The following is a 24448-nucleotide window of genomic DNA, read 5'->3' as shown; positions in this document are numbered from 1 at the left end:
GACATACATGTAGGCAAAAGACCCATACACATAAAATCATCAAAAAATTTTTTTATAGCTTAAAACAAAGATTTCATTTCTCTGTATCAACTTGTTTCTAATAAAGGTAACATTGTGAAAACAGATTAAAATAAATTTCCTTTTTTCTCTTTTGTAATACAATGTTTTATCTTTTGTTATCAGAAAAAATTGAAACTAGTTTTGAGCCTAGTAAAGGGTAGTTTGGGGCACAAACTAGAAGGTGATAATAGCACAGTTGCCTTCTACTGAGAAGATGTGATGGTTAATATCACATTGTCAGATACTACTTAACAGCCACCACCCCCCCCCAACTGTGTATGATTAAATTGAAATGACCACCACTAGGGGGTGGTTTGTGTCAGGCAGAGATGTCTGTACAGTGGAGTCTCCCCATAGGAGAGATTATTTCCACAAAGGAAGGAAAGTTCAGAAGATTATACTTTTGTTGTTGTTGTTTTTTTGTTTTTGTTTTTTAAAGAGGGAGTAAGTAAGCATCTAACTGGCTATGCACTTACATACGTGAAGAAACTCAGAATACTGTGTGATGGAGAAGTGTGACAGAAAGGTAGAGAAAAGCTTGACTGGACTGAGTTCTATGCAAGTCTGTGGTTTTTCTTTCACTGAAGCAAGTGAAAGTATTTCTTACTCAAAAAATTAGACCAAAAAATAAAACCTGGCATGACAGGTGCTGATAGATGTAAGGAAAATTAAAAATATTTAAATAAACCAGTGGGTGTCTTTAGCTTATGTTTTAGTGATAATAGTGTTTAAGAGCACCTCTAATACTTGGTAAGAGGTATTTCAGTTACGTCGTGTGGTGGCGCCTTTTGTGAATGTGGGTGCAGTAGCTATACCATCTGCTATATATATTTTGATTTTTGTTGCTGTGGATTGTCATCTGATTTCTGTTTCCTTTGTCTTTTTTTTTCAGTCCTGATGATATCGGCACCTGCTGGTATATACTACTTTCTGGTTCCGTGTTCATTAAGGAATCCATGTTTCTTCCAAGGAGCAGGTATGGTGTAGACATACAATGCAATGACCTTTAAGCTCTTTCTGCAGAATTGAATTATTTCACGTAGTCTACTGATACAAAGCAAGGCAGTGCTTTGGAGTTGTTACACATACGTTTTTGTTTTCTTTTATTCCATATGCTTGTTTTATCTCATAAATACTGTTCTAATTTCCTTAGCAAGGAATGGTTGAAAACATGCTAGTGACATGAAAATTTGTTAAATGACTATGTTGGCTGTGTCTTGGGACATTTTTGTTCATGGCAAATAAAATTAGTTTCAGGTTGACTTTGGTAAAGAAGAACTAACCTATGGGAAGCAGTGATAGAAGCCTCTGAGGACAGCTGAGAATGTTCCCTGAGGTCACAAGGGACTAGAAATGATGCCAGAAACTGCCTTTGACTTCACTGCCTCTGAGGACCATATGGCCTCTCGGCTTTGCATCTGTCTGCAGATCGGCTTTGTGCTTCCTCTCCCCGTGACTTTGGCGTGCGTGTGATGACTGTTGATTTATGACCTTGTGTCGCCAAGACTTAATGCTGTTTGACTGTTTTCCTTAGATACTTTACGATATAGTTGGATTGGCTTAGCCGGGGCAGGTGTGCACCTCTGGTCCAATTAATTATGGCCAGAAAAGCTCATCTCCTAAAACATGCCCATCTGTGTTAAGGTTAGCTACCGCATTTCAGGAGAGATTTCTTTCTTTCTGATTATAAATTTATCACAAATAGCTTTTTATTTGGTTTTAACCAAATATTTTATGTTATTAAATATTTAAATTGGTTAAAATATAATCTCATCTTTCCGTCACCTAATTTCTCTGCATTCTGGTTAAGTAATTTTGAAAGGATTAAGGTAATGTTAAGAATTTAATTTAGAGGCTAGGGAGAATGCTTGCTGCTCTTTCAGAGGACCCAAGTTCGATTTCCAGCAGCCATGTCAAGTGTTCACAGCCACCTGTAACTCTAGCTCCAACACCCTCTTCTGGCATCCATGGGCACCTGTATTCATTTGCACATATATGCACACCGTGTCTTGCATGCATGGCCTGGTCCTGGAAGCCTGACTGGGGTGACCAGGGAATGAAGAAAGCATAGACAGACATGCAGACACCAACAGCAACCTGGACACCCTAGTGTGTTTACTATGTACAGCCCGGAAGGAGTTGTTAGCTGTTGTTGGAAGGAGGTCTCTGTAGGGGAGCAGCATCAGGTTGTAGTCATCTATGAGGAGCAAGCTGCAATTGCTAATTTTTGTACACACTGATAATCACTTTTATGTGGACCAGAAGGCTTGCCAGTTCCCAGGAGTCTGAGGCATTGGTTCTTGTCAGTAATACTTCATTCATTCAGTACATCACCCACTCTACATTCTCAAGGCTTCCTCTGCTCTCCACACTCTCACACAGACAGGCATACAAGTTCACATAAATAAATAATAAATGAGCCTTGAAACACTTATTTTGCAGATGGGAACTTTTTTTTCTCCATAAAAAGTCAGATCCAGTAACGCAGGGAAATAGGTTTTATGCTGTAGACTAAGGCTGGCCTGGAAGAGGTGACAGAAAGGGCTGGGGTAGGCCTTGACGGCCAGAGGGCAAGTAAAGGAAGGTGAGGTTTGCATGCCTCTTGGCCTTCTGCTTCCCAGGGTCAGACTGGCAAGCTTACTCTTTTGAGAAGGTGACCCAGTGGAGGTGGGAAGCCTGTTTGCTGTTCTCACGGTAGTGATCGTCAAAATAATGAGGCTGGCATTGGTAGTGCTATCCCAGCACTGCTTGTAATAGTAATACTATGGTAATAAAATGATTTAAAAAGTCCAAATAGCCAGCGTTTTATACTGACCCAATTTGCTAAGGACTGTTTAAAAGACTGTCCATGTTAGGTCGTTGCATTTCACTGTTGTGCTTCACATAGTATGGTGCAGGCAGTGGTGCTTTGGCTGCGCAGGGATTTACACCTTCTAGGAGTCAGCCTGGAATGCTTGCGGGTTTTAGGAGAGACTCTAGGAATTTTTTCCCCAAAGCCAGGGCAGATAGCTAGTGAGCCTCTTTTTCTAACCGGGCATGGCATTTCGTCCCTCAGAGTGTCTGTCTGACTTAGATCTCCAAACTTGTACAGGAAAACCCCAGTTAAGCTCTAGGATATCTGTAAAAGTTATGTGATTTTGGTGTTAAAAAAAAAAAAATTTACAAATGGACTACCTATATATATTTTCAAAAGAAAAGGAGTAGGTTCCCTGAAATCTCGTCCAAGATGGTCGGTCATTCTTTGTTTTCCATTCTAAACCTCTTTGTGAGTGTATGTGGGGGTTATGTGTGCATGGGTGGTCCACATGAGTAAGAACAGTCTTTATATAAAATTTTCCATCTTGTTTGCATTGATTAAAGAATGTGTGTATGTGTATATATGCATATATGTCTATGTATATATATGGATATTGCTTTATAACATGAAAACATCTTTATGAAGGGTTACTCTTGATAACTTTCAGTGTCTGTAACTTTCTGCAGTTTAGTTCAGTAATTGTAAAGGGTGAATTTTAAATTTTTACCACAAGCTCTACTGTAATGAGTGTGATTTGGAGTTCATGGATGCCGAAGGATACCAATTAGTGGCCTCAGCCTTGTCATCATCACGGTGTGATATCTGCTGCACGAATGAAATGTGTCGGACGAAGCTCTAGAGCCCAGGGGGGGCCTACGATGGCATCCTACCAGCCACCATCCGTCAAGTGACAGCTTGTTCCAGCTCCTGGAAGGAACCCAGTGTTCAGACAGGCTGCTGCTCTGTTAAGAGAGGACTCGCAGTTCAGACCTGTTCTGGGAGCACATTGGACTTGGAGTATTCTGAAGGATGACATAAGTTACTCTCTCTCTGGCTGCATGTCAGATGCCTGTGAGTCAGGATTTTAATGGGATGAAGGAACAGTCTTGCAGACTGAGTGACGGGCCGGGGCTATATATAGGCTGTTCCTTCACGTTGCACCTGGTGGCATTGCCCTGCCCCAGCTGTTTGTTTCCTTGGGTGATGTTGCCTTAGGAATAGTTCTGGACTGGTTTTGAGAGGAAAGAGTCAGTGTGCATAAAGGTTGCAGGAGAGATTCATGGGTAGCTCTCTCTCTAGAAAGCACTGAGGTTCGACGTGGAGGAGATGCTCATAACAGCCCAGTTTTTATGAACCTGGTTTTCAGTCAGTTCTTCTCACTTACACATCTTTTTTTTTTTTAATTTTTAATTTTCTTTTTCAAGTATGTTTATTTTCTCCAGGAGTAAAATTATTGAGAAGGTCAAGTCAAATTAATTTCAACCATAGTGACAAATGCAACATATAAACTTCATTTAACAAAAGTAACTGTTAAAGTAAAACAGGTACTTATATTAAGGGGGAAAAAAACTACAAAAATGTTATCTTTAACAACCTAAAATAACCTACTTATAGTTGTATTTATCTGAGCTCTCTTGCTGTGAAGGAAACAGTTCATGCACAGGTACAGATGAAAGATTTGCATATTTTTCAAGTATTTCCTGAATACTACCATATGTACACATACATATACATTAAATTTGAAAATGATTAGATGATCCCAGCTGTACTTCATTTTTGTTGTTCTTTTGGAAGAAGTCATCTAAAAGAGAAGGATATGAGGTCCTGGCTCATGAATCTTGTAATGAACCCATCCTAGACTGTTGGACACTCAGTCTCCTCACTCCTCTTCAGCCATCAGATGAGTTTTTGTTTGGTTTTTTGAGACAGGGTTTCTTTGTGTAGCTTTGTGCCTTCCCTAGAACTCACTTTGGAGACCAGGCTGGCCTTGAACTCATGGAGATCCGCCTGGCTCTGCCTCCCGAGTGCTGGGATTAAAGGCGTGCACCACCTCCGCCCGCCCATCAGATGATGTTCTTGTACTTGTTTGGAGAGTTCTCTGGGTAATACGACATGCAGGCACTTGTAGTGTTCACTGAAGTACTTGTCTGAGTAGTAGACCTGCTGTAGGTCATCCTGCCGGTTCGTGGAGAAAAAAACAAGAACAGGAAACAAGGCGCAACAGCTCCACCTACACATCTTTTAAGGTCACATCCTCTATAAAACAGAGCCATTGGTATACAGTCTCTTTCTTTTCCTGCTTATGCTGTGGTCAGGGTAGAGGTTGTAAGCTTGACAGAAGACCAGAAACTGTTAATGCCATTAGCCTTAGAACTTGGGAGGTGTTTAAAATGATTGTAATGAAAGCTAGGAACAGGAGTGTTTTAGTTAGGGTTTCTGTGGCTGTGAAGAGACACCATGACGTCACGGCAACTCTTACAAAGGAAAACATTTAATTGGGGTGGCTCACCTAGTTTCAGAGGTTCAGTCCATTATCATCATGGTGGGGAACAGGGGGGAGTATAGATAGATGTGGCCCTAGAGGAATAGCTTAAAGTCCTATATCTTGCAGGCAACAAGAAGTCAACTGACTCACCAGGCAGTATCCTGAGCATAGAAAACTTCAGAGCCCGCCCCCACAGTGACACACTTTCTCCAGCAAGGCCATACCCACTCCAAGAAAGCCATACCTCCTGTTAGTGCCACTCACTATGAGATTATGGAGGCCAGTTACATTCTAACTGCCATACAGAGGCTTCCAGTATATGGGGCTTAGCATCTAATTTACTAGGTTAATCTGTTTAGATGCCTTAAGTCTGCTTGAAGTGGGCACTAGACTGTCAGTGAAGTGCCGCCAAGATTGTGGGCTTGTTTCATGTGCGTTATTCTGTCTCATTTTAGACCATGTTTGATGGAGCCCAGATTCTTAGTCATGTTTCCATGTATTTCTCTCCCCCTAAAACTGAATGAAAACTTGCATTGTGTGCTGCAGAGTGATCTCACACAAGTCCTGGAGTATATGGAGGAAGCCTGTCGTGTAACTTAGTAAGTGAGGGAATTGTATAGGAAACATGAAAAAAAGCTGCCTTGTGTCACGGAACAGTGGACAGCGATGCAGGAAACCTTCAAATATAGGGCTATTTTAATGCCTGTGGCAGAATCAAAGGTAGCTCTTCTTGGAGGGGAAGCTTGAGTTGATTTGTGATTTAGATTGTTGGCAAGTGTTCAGAAAGAAGATCTGGACATGGCAAAGCACACGGGGGATGGCACACAGAGGTAGGATTGAGGGACCCCCCCCCCCAGCATTGCCAGTAGCTTTAGTGGACACAAAAGAATGGGGTCATTCTGCATGGGGTAGGGGAGTGACAGGCAGGTGAGGAAGTGGCAGAAACTTTGGCAGTGGTAGCCTTAGTGAGAGGTCTGCTGTACAGACCTCAGAACTTAACCAGGAAGCCAGGATTGTCAGGGAATTCTGTCCTGGGCAGTGTTAGCAGGAGGTTGGAAGGAGTGTGCACAGCATTCATTTGTACCACATTGACTGTGTCCATCTATAATGAGTGGCTATGTTCATTCAGACCAAACATCCGCAGTCTTTAAAAATTAAAATTGTGGTGTAGTCCTCCTACTAATCACATTTGAAATTAGAGCGGACGGCTCTAATGAGGATGAGTGGAGAAAAAAGACATCTAGCTAATGAGTTCTGAGAGGCTGCAGCGCTGTTCTCATTGTGTTTCACGTGCCTGAGTTGAAGATCGCAGGCACACTTGTGCATGCCGGTGCTACCTGATAATCAGTGGATGGCTCTGAGAACTCGCTAGCATTTTGATAATGACAGGGTGAAATGGTGGATGCACAGTTCTGTACTTACGTGATAGAGATTCAAGACAAACTTAAATGTTCTATCTTTTGCATAAAGAGCTGTAGGATTTACTGTATTTTTAAAAGGACAAATTTATTAAAAATTACGTGAGCTGGGCGGTGGTGGCACACGCCTTTAATCCCAGCACTCGGGAGGTAGAGGCAGACGGATCTCTGAGTTCGAGACCAGACTGGGCTACAGAGTGAGTTCCAGGATAAGCTCCAAAACTACACAGAGAAACCCTGTCTTGAAAAACAAACAAACAAACAAACAAACAAACAAACAAACATGTGATAACCATTAAGGGTGGACTGTGGCATTGAAAAAAAATAACTCACTGGCAGATTATGTTGCAGAGGGGTGGCTTTATTGGATATTAAGTGTGTCCAGAAGGTATATAGGTATAAAGAGAAGTGGGGACTAGAATTTGGAAAGTTGTGTGCGTGTTAAGGTAAGGTTTACCCCCAGGTATTGGTAAAGGTCCCAATAGTACAAGATTAAAGCTTGGAAGGGTAAGACTGGTTCTTGAGGAGAAATGAGGAAAGCAGTTCCAGCTACAGACCATCTTAGAGTTGTCCTCATTGACTTTCAGAAAGACATGTGTGGCCATATGCACCTTTCTTCCCCATGACAAGTATCATTGACTTAAAGATTAAGTGAAGCATCATGCCAGGAGGCGTGGTTGTACATGCCTGTAATCCCAGCATTTGGGAGGCAGAGGTAGGAGCATCTCTGAGATCAAGGTCAACTTAGTGAGTTCCAGGACAGTCAGCTCCATAGAGAGACCCTGAGTCAAGAAACAGCAGCAACAAAAAGTGAAGTGTCATGCAGGTACATTGCTTAATGTTTTTGTTTGGTGTAGTGTGTGTGTGTGTGTGTGTGTGTGTGTGTATGCAGATGCACGTGGGAGCCCAAGGGTGTTTGTTGGCTGTCTTCCCCTCACTTTCCACCTCCTATTGTGGGCCAGGGTCTCTGCTGGCTGCTTAGTTTGCTTCTGCCCTCTTGTCTCTTCCACTCCAGCACTGAAGTCACAGAGTCTGCTGCAGCTGGCTCTGTGACTAATCCAGTGGCCATCCCCCTGCTGATGTGGCAAGCACTTTCCTGCCTGAGCCATCTCCTGGGCTCTGACACTTAAACAAATCCTTATCTGGAATGGACTGCCTCTGCCGGTGGCAGAATTAGTTAGGCTGGGTAGAGCTGCTGATTTCAGGCATTAGGTCACACAACTCATTGTCATATGTTTTTGCTGGAGCAAGTGATTCCAGCGTGTAGTTTGTCAGTTAATGACAATAGTCAGGCGCATGGGGTGGGGGTGTCAGAGGAACTTCTTTTTTAACTTAAAAATGGTCAGTTGGATCTACATCTACATATATATGTAAGAGTATGTATATAAGTGAGTCTGTAATAGAATTAAAGTATACACATCCATACATAAAAAACATTTCTTAGTGTGAGTTTGTATGTCAGTCTGCCCCATGGGTCACAGCTGCAATCTTATTTGTAAATCGGTTTTAAAACCTTACCTGCCTACCTTGCAGTTTATAAGGCTTTGTAGGTGAAGTATTATGTTCAGCAGATAGTTATCAAGAGTCAGTGCTGCATTTATTGCTCTTCCAGAACAACAACAACAACAACAACATCCCCAAAACCAAACCCAAACCCAAACCCAAACCCAAACCCAAACCCAAACCCAAACCCAAACCCAAACCCAAACCCAACCAACCAACCAACCAACCAAAACGAGCAAAAGTCCAGATTACTCAGAAGGACAGTGTTTGACCAGTTTCGCATCTTCTAAGGGATTCTTACCAAAAGAGTTGAAATGAAAAATGATAGCCAAAGTGCTGCAGCTGACGTCTGAAGCCTGGATGTATTATTCTATCTCCTCAAGAGATCCCACAGCCCCATGCTTAGCATAACCTCTGCCCTCCTCTCGCCCGATCCTTGCATTTTCTGTTCTTTAGAGCACGGCTGAGCGAGTGCCTCCTTCTGGGGCGGCTTCAGGTGAGGGGCAGATGTGCACAAGGATCCTCTTGTCCTATCATAGAGTCACTAGTTTCAAAAGAAGAACGTTTCCAGAAGGAGAAGGTCCAGTGCTTCAGCAGATCCAGTAACAGGAGAGCAGAGATAGACTTGGCTAAGGGATGGCATGGGGCATACCCGGGGAAGCAGCGCCCGTGGATTGTTCTTGCCAGTTCAGACCAGAATAGAAAGATAAGAACTGAACTGGTGTGAGTGAAAGTGTCGTCATCATGAAATGTCATTGGGGTAGCTGGAAAGATGCCTCGGAGGTTAAGGATTTGATCCCCAGCACCCACACAGCCGCTCATGGGTGTCTGTAATCCACTTCCAGGGGATCGGACTCCCTCTTCTGGGCTCTGTGGGAACCAGCAATGCAAGTGGTGCACAGACATACATGGAGGCAAACACCCGCACCCCCCAGTAAATTAAAGGAATGACCCGCTGAAAAGCAACGGGAAAGGAACTAGCCAAGGAACCATAAAGCCAAGGAGCGTGTTTCTTAGATGAGGAGATGCCAGTGTGTGTGTGTGTGTGTGTGTGTGTGTGTGTGTGTGTGTTCATTCAAGCATGAATATGTCCTTTTGAAAGTCTCCTTCTGCTTTAGGATTCAAGTGAATGGACATTAGTTTACAGATTTGGGGGTTCACTATTTGGAAGTTCTGAAAAGGGGTGGTGCCAAAAATACAGCAGTCACCTAAAAATAAAGTTTGCTGAGTCCTCTGGATTCAGAATTACGTTTTTAAACTGCTCTGTCCCCTCCCTACAGATTACTTTAAAAATACTTGTAACAGTATCATGGTAACATTCCCTTCGGGGGCGGGGTGGGAAGGGGGAGACACACTTCAGTGACCTGTGGTTTTCTCTAATGCCAGAGTTACACGGAGAATAAGCAGTGAGAGGATGAGGTAGCCAAGGAAACAGGGCTGATGAGAGCTGAGCTCCTGGAGGTGCTGCAGCCCTCTCTGGCTCATGTTCAGTCCCCATTAGATACCCAGAGCACTAATAAATACAAGTTTAAAACAAAAAGAAGGAAGTAGCAAAATGGGAGAGAGAGCCCAGGGGAGTCACACCAAGTGTATGTCGTGTACTGAGTGTCCTAGCAAGTATCAGTTAGCTTACTGTGTTTGTTATAGCTTTGGTGCATAACTAGTGGATGGGGGCTGGTTTTCCTCTTGGTAGGAACCCCGGCATAGAGATCTAGGGTAGTTTCGTAGGGACAGCATGTACAAGAAGGTACCAGGCTGTTTTCTTCCCTGACTGCTGTTAGCCAGTGCTTCTAAAGCGGCTGCAGGACTTTGGTTTCATGTCTTTACTCAAATCACAAAGCAAGAAGAAAGGAAGAAAAGCAAGAAATGTATCTTTCCTGTGGTGATGCCCAAGCCAGATGCCTTAGGCAGAGTACAGTCCTATGGCCCTTCTGGCTACCCAGGATCCTGGGATGTGTAGTCTGTTAGTCTGCAGTGAGACGTGGCTTATGGAGTAGGTGAACTTGTCTCCTGTATACCTGTTAGGATTTCTCCGTTCTCATGGGTTGTCCTCACTGTCTTCTCTACTTGATAGACCAGTCTTCACCCTCAGCCCTTGTTCATGCTTCTCATCAGCTTAGCACATTCTCTTGGGTCTTGCATCATGTGTGAGTCCTATGTGTCTTGCCTAAAGTTGACCAATGGCAATGCCATAATATTCCCCTGGCTGGCACATGGTAAAGGTGTATGTTAAAGGTTTCAAGGAAATTCAGGGAGGGAGTTCCAGATAAAGTGAAGAAAACACTGAAACAAATGTGACTGTGGTTTGAGAACAGTCAATTTAATTCCAGATGTGGTATGTCTGGTTTAAAATTAGAAATACGATTCATTTCTACATTAAAGATGTCAAGTGAAATATATGGAGACACTAGTGCATATATTAAAATAACTCCTTTGGATACTAGTGTACTTTTTTTTTGCTCTAGTATTTAAAAAAGTCCCGAAATGTTCAGAAAAAATTCACATTATTTGGACTGTTCTTTCTGCTTCTGAGTTGTATTCTGAGGTGATACCTGAGGCAACAGAGCAAAGCTGTTCTCTGGGGAGGGAGTTCAATTGCTGGATCAGGCAGGGAATTGGGTTGCTATAACTACAGCACACAAATGTGCTGTACAAATAAATCCAGGAGTTTGTGGTGCTTGGAATCCTGGCACTGGTAGTGTCAGAGAGTGGCATGAAAGAACAGGACTCCCAGGTTTGTATGTGTGTGTGTGTGTGTGTGTGTGTGTGTGTGTGGGAGGGGGGTTGATGCTGTGCCAGCCATTATCACATGCTTGAGGATCAGGGACTTGCTCATGTCCACCCTTGATATAAATGTGTGATGATTCAGTTTGTCACAGTTGTATTTCTCTTCCAGAAAAGTATTATTGTATTTATGAAGGTCTTAAGATCTGACATCTATCAGTGAAACCCTGTATTGATTTTCTCTGTTAAAGATTTGAGTTGTGTGTCCGCTACCACTTGGAGAGGGCTCCACAGCTCTGCTTTGTGTTGGTCGCTTTTAGAGGAGTGAGAGAAGAATGGTCAGATACTCTGTGACCTGTATGAGTTCAAGGTCTGTCTTCAAATGTGTGTGGAGAAACTAATTTTGTTTTTAAGGAAACAGGAACTTTTGCATTAGACATTCTAATAGGAAATAGGATGAGTTAAGGATTTTGGTAAATTCCATGAAGTTGGACTATCTTTACTAAAATAATATTTCCAGTTAGTCATAGTTCTGGGAAAATGTATTTCATTTTATTATGAATTGAAGTGTGTGTGTATGTGTGTGCGTGCGTGCATGTGTGTGTGTGCGTGTGCGTGTGCGTGTGTGTGTGTGTGTGTGTGTGTGTGTGTAGCATTACACGTGACTGTTGACGTGAAACATACTGTAAATTGTTTGAAAGCACCAGTTGGAATGAGTAAAGTGAAGCAATGGCTTAGATAAATAAGTGCTTTTTATACACAAATTTAAATATCATATCGATTCTTAATTACCAATTAGAACTGTACACTCACTATATTAGCACAATTTCCTTGGGTGTTTCTTAATTTTGTTAACACATTTATGACTATAAGATTTATTTGTTACAATTAAATGTAAAATAGTGGAAATGCTATTTAGTGTCCATAAAGCCTTTTTAAATTTATGCTTTTGTATCAGTAAGGGTTCTCTAGAGGAACAGAACTGATAGAATGAATGTCTGTCTGACTGTCTGTCTGTCTATCTACCTATGGGACTTACTAGGGTGCTTTACAGACTGTGGTCCAGCTAGCCAACAATGGCTGTCTACCAATGGAAAGCCCAAGAACCCTGTGAGGCTGGATGTCTTAGCCGATCTTCCGTCTGTGCTGTAGTCTTGAAGAAGTAGGTTTTAATGCCAGTGAAGGAGTAGACTTGCCCGCAGGAGTGAAGGCAAGCAGCAGAGAGAGAACCTTCCTTTATACAGTCTTTTATACTGGCTGCCACCAGGAGGTGTGGCCCAGATTAAACATGGATCTTCCCATTTCAGAAGATCTGAATTAAAAGTGGGAAGGCCCAAACCCTACTTCAAATGATTTAAGAAAAAAATCCCTCACAGATGTACAAGCCACTCAGATTTTAATTAATTCTGGATGTAGTCAACTTAACCACCAACAGTAGCTGTTACAGCTTTTATCTTAAGTTTTTGAGTCAGATATTTTGGGATAAATTTTATTTTTCACCTTATTTATAGCTATAAACTACTGAGTTTATTAATGTGTAATTTCATGTAGGTAACATTATTTATTTATACATTCATTTATTTGTGCATTTTGAGATAGGATTTCATTAGGTGGCCCTGGCTGCCCTGGAACTCGCTACATAGACAGTTCCTCCTGCCTCTGCTTCTGCCTCTTCAGTGCTGGGATTAAAGGTGTGTACCACTTCACCCAGCCCAGCATTAGTGTACTTTAAAAAACATTTTAGCTAATTTAAAAATGAAAGCAGTGGTCAAATTCTGTAAGACATTTTCCTTTGCTTTGTTGTACCATGTATGGCTTATAAAGTTGAGCATATGATAAAGATAAAAAGCATGAAAATCAATTTAGTTTACAAATAGGCAAATATCAGATTAAGGTTATTCCATTTCAATAGATGAGATCTGGGTAAATTGGGAGATGAGATAAAGGGGAGAGTCTGAGGGAGGGGAATGTGAGGGATCAGGATGGCTGAGTCGGGGGAGGGGCAGGGAGGGATGGAGAGGGAGAGCAATGAAAGAAATCTTGATAAAGGGAGCCATCATGGGATTAGGGGGAAACCTGCTACAGAAGTCTCCAGGAACCCACAAAGATGACTCCAGCTATGACTCCTAGCAGTAGTGGAGAGGGTTCCTGAACTGACCTTCCCCTGTAATCAGATTGGTGACTACCCTGATTATCATCATAGAACCTTCATCTAGTAACTGATGGAAGCAGATGCAGAGATCCACTAAGCACTGGGCTGAGCTCCTGGAGTCCAGTTGAAGAGAGGGAGGAGGGCTTATATGAGCAAGCGGGGGTCAAGATCAAGCTGGGAAAAATCACAAAGACAGTTGACCGAGCTAGTGGGAGCTCATGGACTCTGGACTGACAGCTGGGGAACCTGCATGGGACTGCATAGGCCCTCTCAATATGGTAACAGTTGTGTGGCTTGAACTGTTTGTGAAGCCCCTGGCAGTGGGACCAGGATTTATCCTTTGTGCATGAACTGGCTTTTGTTGGAGCCTATTCCCTATGGTGGAATACCTTGCTCAGCTTCGATGCAGGGGGGGTGGGGTTTGGGCCTTCCTAAACTTGGCATGCCAGACTTTCTTGACTCCCTAAGGCCTTACCTTCTCTGAGTGGATGGCAGGTGGGGTGGGGGAGATGTTGTGGGGACAGGGTGGGGGAGCGGGTGAAGGGGAGGGAAGGGGAACTGTGGTCCGTATATAAAAAGAAAAAAAATTAAATAAAAAAAGAAAGATTATTCCATTTCATTACTCTAAGTTAACTATATATCTCAGTGTTGAATGGGAAATGATAAATATGAAAATTGTGTTTTCTTGTCACAGTGGTATAGATGCATCTAAAGAAACACTTTGCTATAATTTAGAATCTTATTTCAGTTTTCTATATTGTCACCTGATTATGAGTTTGACTCATAATAATCTTTGGATTAAGCCTTAAGAGTTACCATGAAAAAGGTATTTCAGGTTTCTTACCAGACCTTAGCTTGTATAAGTTAATGTGTGTGTGTGAAAGTATCTTTGTGTCTAAAGCAGATTTTTCATTGAATACTGAAGTAATCATAGGCCTGAGACATTATAGAGAAGAGCAGCTACCTGCTGACCACTCAAACCAGCAGTATGAGCTTTTGAAGAATGTCTGAGGGCCATCAAGTCACTGGCATGAGAGGGTCTCTGGGAGGTTGGGTGTAGTTGGTAGGAGATAGCATTCCTACAGCAGGGTGTAGGCTCCAGCTGGCATTCTTGGAGGGTCGAGGTTGATGGGCCATGTGGCAGAGTACCTCGGTAGATGCCAAGTGATGGCATTGGACGGTGGCTCAGTGATAACAGGCAAGGGGGGACTTAGAGATGGTCCTGACACTTTTACCTTGGTTGTCTGTAGATGAATGGTACCTTTGACAGCTCTCACCGAATAGTGAAGAAGTGAGGTGGGTGAAATGAGCGTGGTTTATTTCAGGTATATCGGGTCTCGTATGTTGACAAACAGGAGGCCTGAGGGCATGGGTAGGGCAGATTGGTCACTGGTTCACTTGAAGGTTGGTAGAGGGAGGTTTAGGTAAACAGAGAGATAGCAGATGGAAAAAGAGGGATTGGTATAGTTCTGCCTAAAGGCACTAGGACAGATTTTGACAGCTTTAAAATCATGCCTTCCAGTCCACCCCAGTCCAGAATTATCTCCCTACCTATCTTAGCAGGCCGTGCAGCATATTGCCAGTGCCAACATGAATGCCAAATTTCCTGGAGCTCATTGGATTTCACAAATGAGGTAGTCTGGATCTCCCACAAAGTATTAATTTATAAATAACAGTTTGGGTGGCTTCTGCTTCCATCTTCTGTGAAAGTTCTTGTGTCTGTGTGGACAGTGTGTTTTTATTACATCTGGGTGCTCTGGGATGGAATTGCTGTGTTACGTGTCGTTTATTGAACGATATTGTGAACCACCACACTGTTTTCCACAGTGGTTGTAGTTGTTTGCATCCGTAATGGCCATTGAGATGTCTGGTTGCTTCATGTTGTCTCTAGTACTGTGCTGTGACATTTTATATCAACCATTCTAATAGCTAATTTTTCCCCCATTGTGGTGGTTTTGTTTTGTGCTGGGCTTGTGCATGTTAGGCAAGTGGTCAACTAGTGAGCTGTGATGACACTTGACTGAGATTTTTTCCATATGTTATTGGCCACTCTTGTTTCTTCTTTGGTGAAATTAATTAAAAAATTTAAAATAAAAAAATGGTTATTTATTTTGGCTTGTAAGTATTTTGTGTATTCTGGATACAATTCTTTTGTTAAATATATTTTAGAGAAAGTTACCTCAATCATTGGCCTATTGGCCTGCATTTTTCTTAATCTAAAGCCAAGGCTTTAAATTAAAAATATGTATATATTTACTTACATACGTGTGCGTGTGTGTGTGTGTGTGTGTGTGTGTGTGTGTATGTGTACATACACAAAGGGACAGGGGAGTTAAAGGACAGCCTGTGGAAATCAATTCTCATCTTCCACCAAGGGACAGAACTCAGGTTCTTTGGTTTGGTGGTAAACATCTTTATCTCTGGCCATATTGCTGGCTCTAAACTGGAGGTTTTTAATTTTTATTGAGATCTATTTTCATCAAAAATCTCATTTGTATTTTGTACTCTGTTTATGACATCTTAACCTGATGTCATAGTTTTCTTAGGCTTTTTTTCCCCTAAAAATTTCATATTAGCACCTTTTCCACTAGTATCTGAGATTCATTTTGAGTTAATTTTTCTGAGTGGTTTTGAAGCTTCTTACTTTTGCCTGTGGAATGCAATAGTTTCAGAAAAATTCATTAGAAGGATATTTACAATCTTTTCCTGTACATATGTGTGTGTGGGTGTGCATGTGTGAGTCAGAAAGACGACTTGGTTGAGTTGACTCTCTCCTTCTACCTTTAATGAGGGCTCTGGGCATAGAACTTGGGTCACCAGACCTGTGTGGCACCTGTCTGAGCATCTTGCCTGCCCCAAAGGGACATTTCTTAATTTATTGAATTATCTTAACATGTTTTTTTTTTAAATACCACTGAATTAATTAAAAAACATTTACATAAAATGTTTAACTAAAATAAAAACAAAAAACCGAAAACCATTTAATCAAATCTTAGGTCCTTCTGTGTGTGTATCTGCGTTTGTGTACTTAATGGTACATTTGTGGTAAACAGCAATTTTGGTTTTTGTCAGAATCATTTTTGTAGCTCTATCTTCCCGTAGAGATTTAAATCAGATTTAAATGACAGTTAGGATCTGATTGGATTACCCGGACTGATGTCAAACACCAGCTCCTCCTCCAGACTATGAGCAGTGTGGTATATCTTTTTATTTCAGTCTTTAGAAATTTCCTTTCAAATATAGTTTATGCATACTCATATTATTCTTAATCCTAAACTTTTTAATGATAAATCACAGGATTTTATCACTTCAGTCTGTAAGAGAAACTCTGAAATGGATAAAACAATATCAGCAGTGTTGCCTTTTGGTAAAATTGGACCAGTTTACTCATACTGCAAGTATGTGATTCATGAAAAAAACCCTTACTTCCCTCAGCTGAGTTAAACAAATTGGCATTTACTCACCAACTTTGTAGTAAATTGTATGTACGTGTGAATGTTCTTTTCCTTGTTTCAAACAGGTTTTGTTTAGGTCTTGTCTTACAAGGACACTAAGACATTTTACCTCATGAAATGTGCTAGATTTGCTAGATGGCTGTGATTTGATGCCTTTCATGTAAATGTGTTTCAAGACTGAGATATTTGGTTTTTAATCCTGAAATGATACAAGGTTCTTACTGTTTTATGGTCAATCCGAGTCATCCGTTGCCTCAACTGCCCCTTTAATTGATGAATTACATAGTTCATAATGTATTTTCCCATTTGTTTGTTTCTTCGGAGGAATTTTATAAAAATTAGTTTGTAGATAGATATTGGAGCTGAGCTGCTTCTCTGCTCCGATGTGCCCAGCTTTGCACAGTGAAATGCTGAGCAGTAAAAAGCCATCTTGGTTACAGCCTGTGTCTCCATGCTGAGGGCAGAGTCTGCTATGGACCATAACTTTTAAAGAACCGGTCGACTGATGTCTGTGCCAAAGCACAGCGATCAGCAGAGACCTGTTTGTGCCACTGTGTAGAAGGATAGCAGCAGATCAATTTAGCTGAGCTGTCTGTCGGTAGCAGATCGGTCACAAGGACACAGACACTACCAAAGTGCAGCCCTCACACCACTGTCCCAGGCTGGTTTAGGTTGTGGCAAGAGAGAAATCTGCTCTGTACAGCCCAGTCCAGCTGAGGTAAGAACATCTTTATCTCTGGAAGGAGGAGAGCAAGAGCCAAACGGCCTCTTCCTCCAGCTCTGTTCATCTGTGAGGATGTAAATGTCTGCCAGTCTTTACTACACTAATCCCTCAGGCTGGTGTACAATTCGGCTTCTTTTTTGGTGGAGATCAACCAGTTCTTAGCACTGCTTTAGTATATGCTAATAACAAAAATTGCAGCTGCAAGTGCGCGTGTTAGCGTTTGACCTTGAAGACTCAGGAGAACAGACACTGCCGATTTCCTTACTTGTCCTTGATTTACAAGAGTAGATAATGAATTAACAGAAATTGATAAAGAGTGTCTGTCAGGCAGCTGCTGAGGTCATGAGACTGGTATGCGGAAAGGGTGCCCATACAACGTGCGTAATACATAATGCAGCCTCGAGAGGTGGGTGGGTCATGGAAGCAGGAAGCGAGCCTAAGAAGGAATGTTGGCTCAGCTAGAGTCACAAGCCAGGAGCACATAGGCTCACCAGCAGCTAACAGGGAAATGGGAGCGCTTGCAGCTGCCGAGACGGCTCCCCTAGACGGTGGCAGCACTCTTGCTGTACTGGGGCTCCACAGACATTGAAGACAGTGCAGGTTGGATTTTTAGAAATTGAAATGTTCATATTGCAAATACCAAACGCTTAGTACTTCTTCTTAAGTAGCTAAGACTACTAAGGGACTGACCAGAGGGTGGGACAGTAGGTGGAGCACAGTCAAAAGCCCTTCCTTATTATTTTTTATGTGCTGCTTTTGTAAGGAAAGGTGACCTGCCGGGCTTCCCTGTGCAGAGGAGCGGCGCTCTGCCATTCAGTGCTTGGTAGTGGTCGAGTGCTTCTAATGAGCCATGGAAGGTTTCTAGGGTGCCATAATGTGTGTGTCTCGTTTCCAAATACTTAGGGGATCTTAGCCACTTAGTCCCTTGTCTTGACACAGTTTGTAATTCAGACACGCACACACACACACACACACACACGCACGCACGCACGCTTTGTATGTTACTTGATGTGTGATTTCATTTTTAAATGCCTGCTAATTTTTGAGTGAAGCAAAACATTAAAACGATAAAGTGTATTTTTATGGCAAGCTTTTCAACTACTTTCCTGAGTTTTCTTGTGACGTTGAGGATGAAATTAATGGCTTCACCGGTTGCTCAGGGCTTGGCTGACTGCTTGCCGCCGTACTTTGTACAGGCAGTGGGATGTAACTTTCTTTTTCCCCCAAAGCCATCCATAGAGAAGTTGATTTTGGTTTAGGAGCATCAGTTGGTTATTTACATTTTAGTCAGTTACTTCGATTTTTAAGGAGAATAATGAAATTCACTAACGACCACTTTCTTAGAAATGAAGAGACTGAAAAAGGTCTGTGTTGTAGTTTGAGATTTGTAACCACTGGGTGAATGTGGATTGCCTTTCAGTCTCTGTTCAGTCTCTGTGATCATCTGGTCATACACCCTGACATGAGTAAGTTTACATTCCGATGCAGAACTTGCATTCCGCCAAGCAGTTCTGACGCACACAAGCATGCGGAGGCCCATACCCAGGGCAGGTTAGGGACACTGAGAGAAGCGGCTTCTGTTCCCAGCTGTTGCCTGTTTCAGGACGTTCATGCAATAGAAAGTGCTTTTGACTCCAGTTGGGAGAAAATGTGCTGACAGAAACCCAGGGTCGGCTGGCCTTAAGAACTTATGCAGCCGCCCGTCCCGTGCTTCGTTGCCTATGGGAGTTTACCCAGACTAGGTAAGACGGACTTTCTCAAGCATGTGTGCTTTCTGGTTATGAACTCGAGGGACTACTAGATCTAGCAGGCTATGACAGATAGTAATTTTTGGTTGCCTGCTTTGGATGCTAGCATGTCATGTTATTTGCACCTGTAAAAACATTTCCCTTAGTTTATTTTGATTTGAAGAACTGAGTTAATTTTTAATTTTTAAATTGTTCTGTGCGTAACATTCTGTGGACTGCTAATACTGTGTGCTGATCTGCAGGCGGCCTCTCTATTGATGGCCGATGGCGGGGCTTACCTGTTTTTATTTTCGTAAGGAGCAGAGCCAGCAGTTTGACCAGTGTGGACCTGTGTGACTTTTAGCTGTCGTCTTGTGGCTGTTTAATATGAAAGATAAGGATGCTCTGCAGTTACATTGAGGCAGAGAGCTGGAAGCAAAGCCGTGCAGTCTATTTACATGGAACAACTTAGAAGGATTTAAAACAGGTAACAGGGATGTCATGAGCATCTTTAAACAGGCACCATACCTTTTCCACCTTGACATCCCTCTTCAACTTCATAGCGACTTGTGAAAAGCCAGCATCTAGGGTGGAAATGGGCCAACAGGTGTTTGAATGTTAAAGCCAAGGCTTATCAGCAACTTGACTGGCCATGTGTGCATGCTCTGGTATAAACACACACACACACACACACACACACATACACACACACACAGATTTTTTGTTTGTTTGTTTGTTTTACACACAGGTACACATAAAAACTGAAACCATTACAAGACTGGGATGACTTTTCAAGTATTTTATTTCAAATATAAACAAAACAACCCCATATCTTTAAAATTCAAAGCAGCAGCAGATGACCTCAGGGCAGGTTGGAGTCCCAGCAGGGGCCCCCAGAGGACACTTGGTTTGTATGGATTTGACATTCAGATCTTTGGGTGTTTTCATCTGACCTAAGGCTCTTACAGCACTTTGTGATTTTGCTGAATTTGAATTGCTCTGTCAATTACAAATGCTGAGTGGTCTTTTCCCCCGCTCAGCTAGCTGGTAAGTGGGGCTGGCCATTGAGATCTGTCTCTCTTTGAAAGCCAGATCTGGCTGTCATTGGGCTGCAGCTCTCAGAATACTCATCTTCCATCGACTGTTAACTAGTAAATAGTGGCTGTATTTTGGGAATATATTGTAAATTGTTATGTTTAAAGGGCTTATGTTGGCAATAGCAATTTGTGTTACATGTCCAGTGAATGCACCAAGAGGAGTGGGTAGCAAAATACTGTACATGGAAGAAATAACACGGGAGAGTCTTACGCATTGGCCATGGACAAGGAAATGGGATTATGTTGAGTTAAAGAAAACATAGGTACAGTTGATTGCTCAGAGTAGCCATTGAGTATTTGTTGTATGTGTTTCTCCATTTCTTCCCGCTTCTTATAGTCACAGTGCTTTCACTTCCGTGCGGTATGACCAGTGGAAAGCACTTGCTCAGTGCTTCTCAGTAGTGTGGTCCAGTCTCAAGCAACTGAGGTGTTTTGCTGGGGAATGGGGTGCTCTCTTTTATAGGCAGGACTTGAAGTGGGAGGCAAGTTCTCTGCCATCCCCAGCCAGCCCTTAGTTGTTTCTCCGAGTTCCTGCTGTTTCTTACTCAAGCTGTAAGTGTAAAGAAATCCAAAGCCACTGAAACAAACAAGCCAACTGCTGGCCTTGTCCTTGTCTCCCTCTCAGTCCTCAGTGACCTCCCACTTTCTTTCTCTGCGAACTTGCCCGGTCTAGATAATTCCTCTACCTGGATGTCTGTGACATGTGAGTTTCTGTGACTGGCTTGTCCCGTGTGTGAGATTTTCAAGGTTCATTCACTTTATGTCGTGTGTCAGTTCTTCAGTCCTCTCCATTGTGAGCTGCACGGGGTGTCATGCAGTTGTGTTCCCAGCACTTTGGAGGCTGAAAGGCAGGAGGATCATGAGTTTGAAGCTAGCCTGGGCTGTGGAGCTAGACTGTTAACCACTGACCCCTTGAAATCTATTTTATTTATTATGTATATAATAGTGTTTGTTTGGATAGTAGTAGTATTGTTTCCACATGTGCTCATTGTGAATTTCATTGCAGTGAGCTTCGCTATACAGATAGTGGTAGTCCCTGACTCTTCCCTAGCACCAAGGCTATAGACATCACTGCCACAGCCTCAGAATTGTATAAGATGGCCTCTAAGGATCCCAATTCAGATCGTGACGCTTCCAATTGGGATTTATCCAACTGAACTATCTCTGTAGCCCAACTGGCTGTTGGATAAAAAAGACAAATGCCTTGCTTTGATATATTTTGAGGGTGCTAGCCCCTCTCCTTTAGCATGAATGAGAAATTAATCTGGTGGAGAATTATCTCTCCTGTTAACCACTTTGTGATGATGTCTACAGGATGTGGATGTGAGTCTTGTGCCTACAGAGTTTGTCAGGCTCACCTGCAGCTCACATCCCACAGACTCTCCTATTTTATACAGTCTGAACTTTGCATCCCAAAGCAGCAGGGTTTGTGCAGCTGAAAGCCTCGAAGTTCTGGAAACTAAGCACTGGTTGATAAGAAGGTTTGCAGTGTAGAGCAGGATGTGGAGGCATTCGTGCAAGAACTGTAAATACCAGAAATGATACGGAGTTTGCTAGTGTTAAAGATGGGGATCTGTCTTCACTTGCTGAAGGTTGTGAATAATTTTGTGGTAGCATGTTTTGATTTTTCTTATCAAGTATCATAGGGCCATTGCATGCACTACAAATATTTATGATTTCTGTACTGTGCTACATTTTCAAAAGAAGCAGCCATGTTCATAAAATTGTCTAGGCCTGAAATGGAATAAAATATGACAACTAAGAGTCTCACAGGGGCTTGCTTATTTGTTTTGAGGCGTTGGCAGTCAAACCTGGGAGTTGCTCCTGCTAATTACACATACCACACTTTCATTCATTTTTAGATTTTAATGTCATGTTACTTAGTAACAGACCTTAAATATACAATGTACGTTTTTACTTAGTTATGTAATAGGATTAAAGTGATGATATTAGCCTGTTGTGTATTTTAATAATACATCAAAATTATTTTTCACAGTGTTGAATACCATGAAGCCCTGAGGCTGACAACTGGAATCACTTTATTCTTGGAGAGACTGCATCTCCAAGTCAGTCCCAGAACCCTTAAATTATGACTAGTTGAGACTAGTCAGCTTGCTCTAGGGATCCTCTGACCTGACTTTCACCAGCACACCCACACAACCTTTGCAGTGGGTTCTGGGATTTGAACTGTAGTCCTCTTGCTGGCATAACAAGTACTTTAACCACTAAGCCATCTATCCAGCTCACGGGCAGAATTTTCCTACTTCATAAGACGCACTACAATGTGTATGTTTGAGTATATCTAAATGTATGTTCAGGTGTTTTTAAAAGTATGCTTCAGTGATGTTACCTGTGCTTCTGGTTTTGATCTTCCATAAAAGAAGTTTTAAGCCCAGAAGAACATAACTGATGACCCTGCTTTGACCGGTGATCTCATGTAAATGAGTAAAATCAACAGACGGAAGTGGTCAGAGTGACTAGTTATCATATAGAATGCTTTCCTGTTTTTTTCTTCATTTTCATAGCTTGGTTCCTAGTGTATGAAACATTGTATGTCATGGTGTAAGGGCCTTGTAAAAGGAACAAGGATTTCCATAGAAATAGCTCAGAATGTCTAATGAACCTGAGGGATGGGGAAAATTAGTTATTGGGAAGATTTTTCCCCCCTAAAAGATGTTGTGTGCTGTGGGCTTTCATAGAGAAGAACAGATGTTTACCATTTGCACGAAAGTTGGAGAACTGAAGATTATCATGTTAAGTGAAATAAACCAGTCTCAGATAGACAGATGCCCCATATTTTTTCTAGATGCAGAATCTATATTAAAAGCACAAAACACAAGAAAGGGGACTAGAGGAAGCAGATAGAGGGAATGGGGACCAGACAGGGTTCGAGGAGGACACATAGACAAAAGTGCATATGTGTGTGTGGAGGTGTGGAGTGAAGCCTAGTTTTTGGTTGTTTGTTTTTTGTTTTGCTTTTATAGTTGCTCTGTGTACTAAGCAAACTAAATAAAAAGATTACTAAAACACATACATGTAACATGGTGAACTCTATATTCAATCTACATTGAAGCTTTAAAAATTGTTTTTAGAAGGAAAGGAGAGTTTTTGGAGTAGTGAGTGGTTAGAGACAGGCAGTTCATGGATGGAGAAGGTCTGAATCACCTTGGTACACCAGAGTTCTAGTTTGTAAAGAGACTGTCAGAAAAATAAAACAAAAAGCAGTTCACGGGGATGGGGCAGAGGAGCCCGTTTGAGTTCCCTTGGGTAGTGCTTTCAAGGAGATAGTTCCTGCACACATCTGTGCACACTACTTTGTACTCAGAAAGAACAATCCTATGTTGGCATCTTTTTATTAAAACCCTTAGAATAAATTGATCAGGAAAATTAGAAAAGAAATACATTCCCTTGTAAAAGTAACACTGAGTCCGAACATGTTAACTTAGAAAAGGGGATTGACTGTAACACATACTTTGAAGACATTTTTGTAGTTCACAATTAGGCCATTTCTGTCTGTATTGAAATATTCTAAAACTATCTCAGAGATTTTAAACAGTCCATCACAAACCATGTTTTTTTTTTTTTTTTAATATCAATTCTTCTTTACTTACATGATTAACTTGAAAACAAATTTCCAGAAAACATAATTGAAATTTAGGAAATTAAATCATTTTGTTTTGTGTAATAGTGACTAAAGATGTCTGTAATGTGTAGTTTTTGCAATTAAAAATGTTTTGTAGTTGGAGCTTAGCTTGAATTCCTAGTTCATATTTCTTGGTCTGAATCTTGTTTTTTTTTTTTTTTTTTTTTTCCTTTCTAGTTTTGGCAAGCGTTCTGCAGGAAGCTTTAGGCGTGGCTGTGAATGCATTGTGTTAGAGCCTTCTGAAATGATTGTGGTAAGAATATCTCTCTCTTCCAGAACCTTTTATTTTCCTGAAGTCTTTTTTTTTTTTAATAGAAAATAAGAGCTCTTTCACAAACTACTTATTCGTTGTCAGGTATTATATTTTTATAATAGATTTACTTAATAATTACGATTTTGAGTTCATAATTGTAATTATTTACAAAACTCAAAAGCAGAAGATAGAAAATTGACAAGAGACAGTGTTTGGTGTTTGAACTTTATAATTCAACCAGTGGTTATGTCTTTTAGATGAAATTTGGGGGACCCTGGGACTGCAGAAGTTTAGCTCTGAGTGTCCTTTGCATTGAACAAGTTCCTCTAAGTGAATCCCATTGATGTGTATTCAAGGAACAGTTAACACAAGGCAATCCTGGAATTCCTTTAATTGAAAGAAAATTAGAT

At 41.6% G+C, this 24448-nt stretch overlaps 1 protein-coding gene and 1 pseudogene across 1 annotated transcript in view; one reads left to right on the top strand and one right to left on the bottom strand.

Moving 5' to 3' along the window:
* Positions 1-24448, top strand: part of Rapgef2 (Rap guanine nucleotide exchange factor 2) — a 262162-nt gene that overhangs the window by 86624 nt on the left and 151090 nt on the right. The window contains 2 exon segments of the mRNA XM_036190519.1: positions 953-1036; positions 23963-24038. Coding sequence (XP_036046412.1) covers positions 953-1036; positions 23963-24038 — 160 coding nt within the window.
* On the bottom strand, positions 4628-19606 carry LOC118585496 (annotated as a pseudogene).

Source organism: Onychomys torridus, chromosome 6 (genome assembly GCF_903995425.1).
Source record: "Onychomys torridus chromosome 6, mOncTor1.1, whole genome shotgun sequence".
Classification (NCBI taxonomy): domain Eukaryota; kingdom Metazoa; phylum Chordata; class Mammalia; order Rodentia; family Cricetidae; genus Onychomys; species Onychomys torridus.
This window is presented reverse-complemented; position numbering and strand designations above follow the sequence as displayed.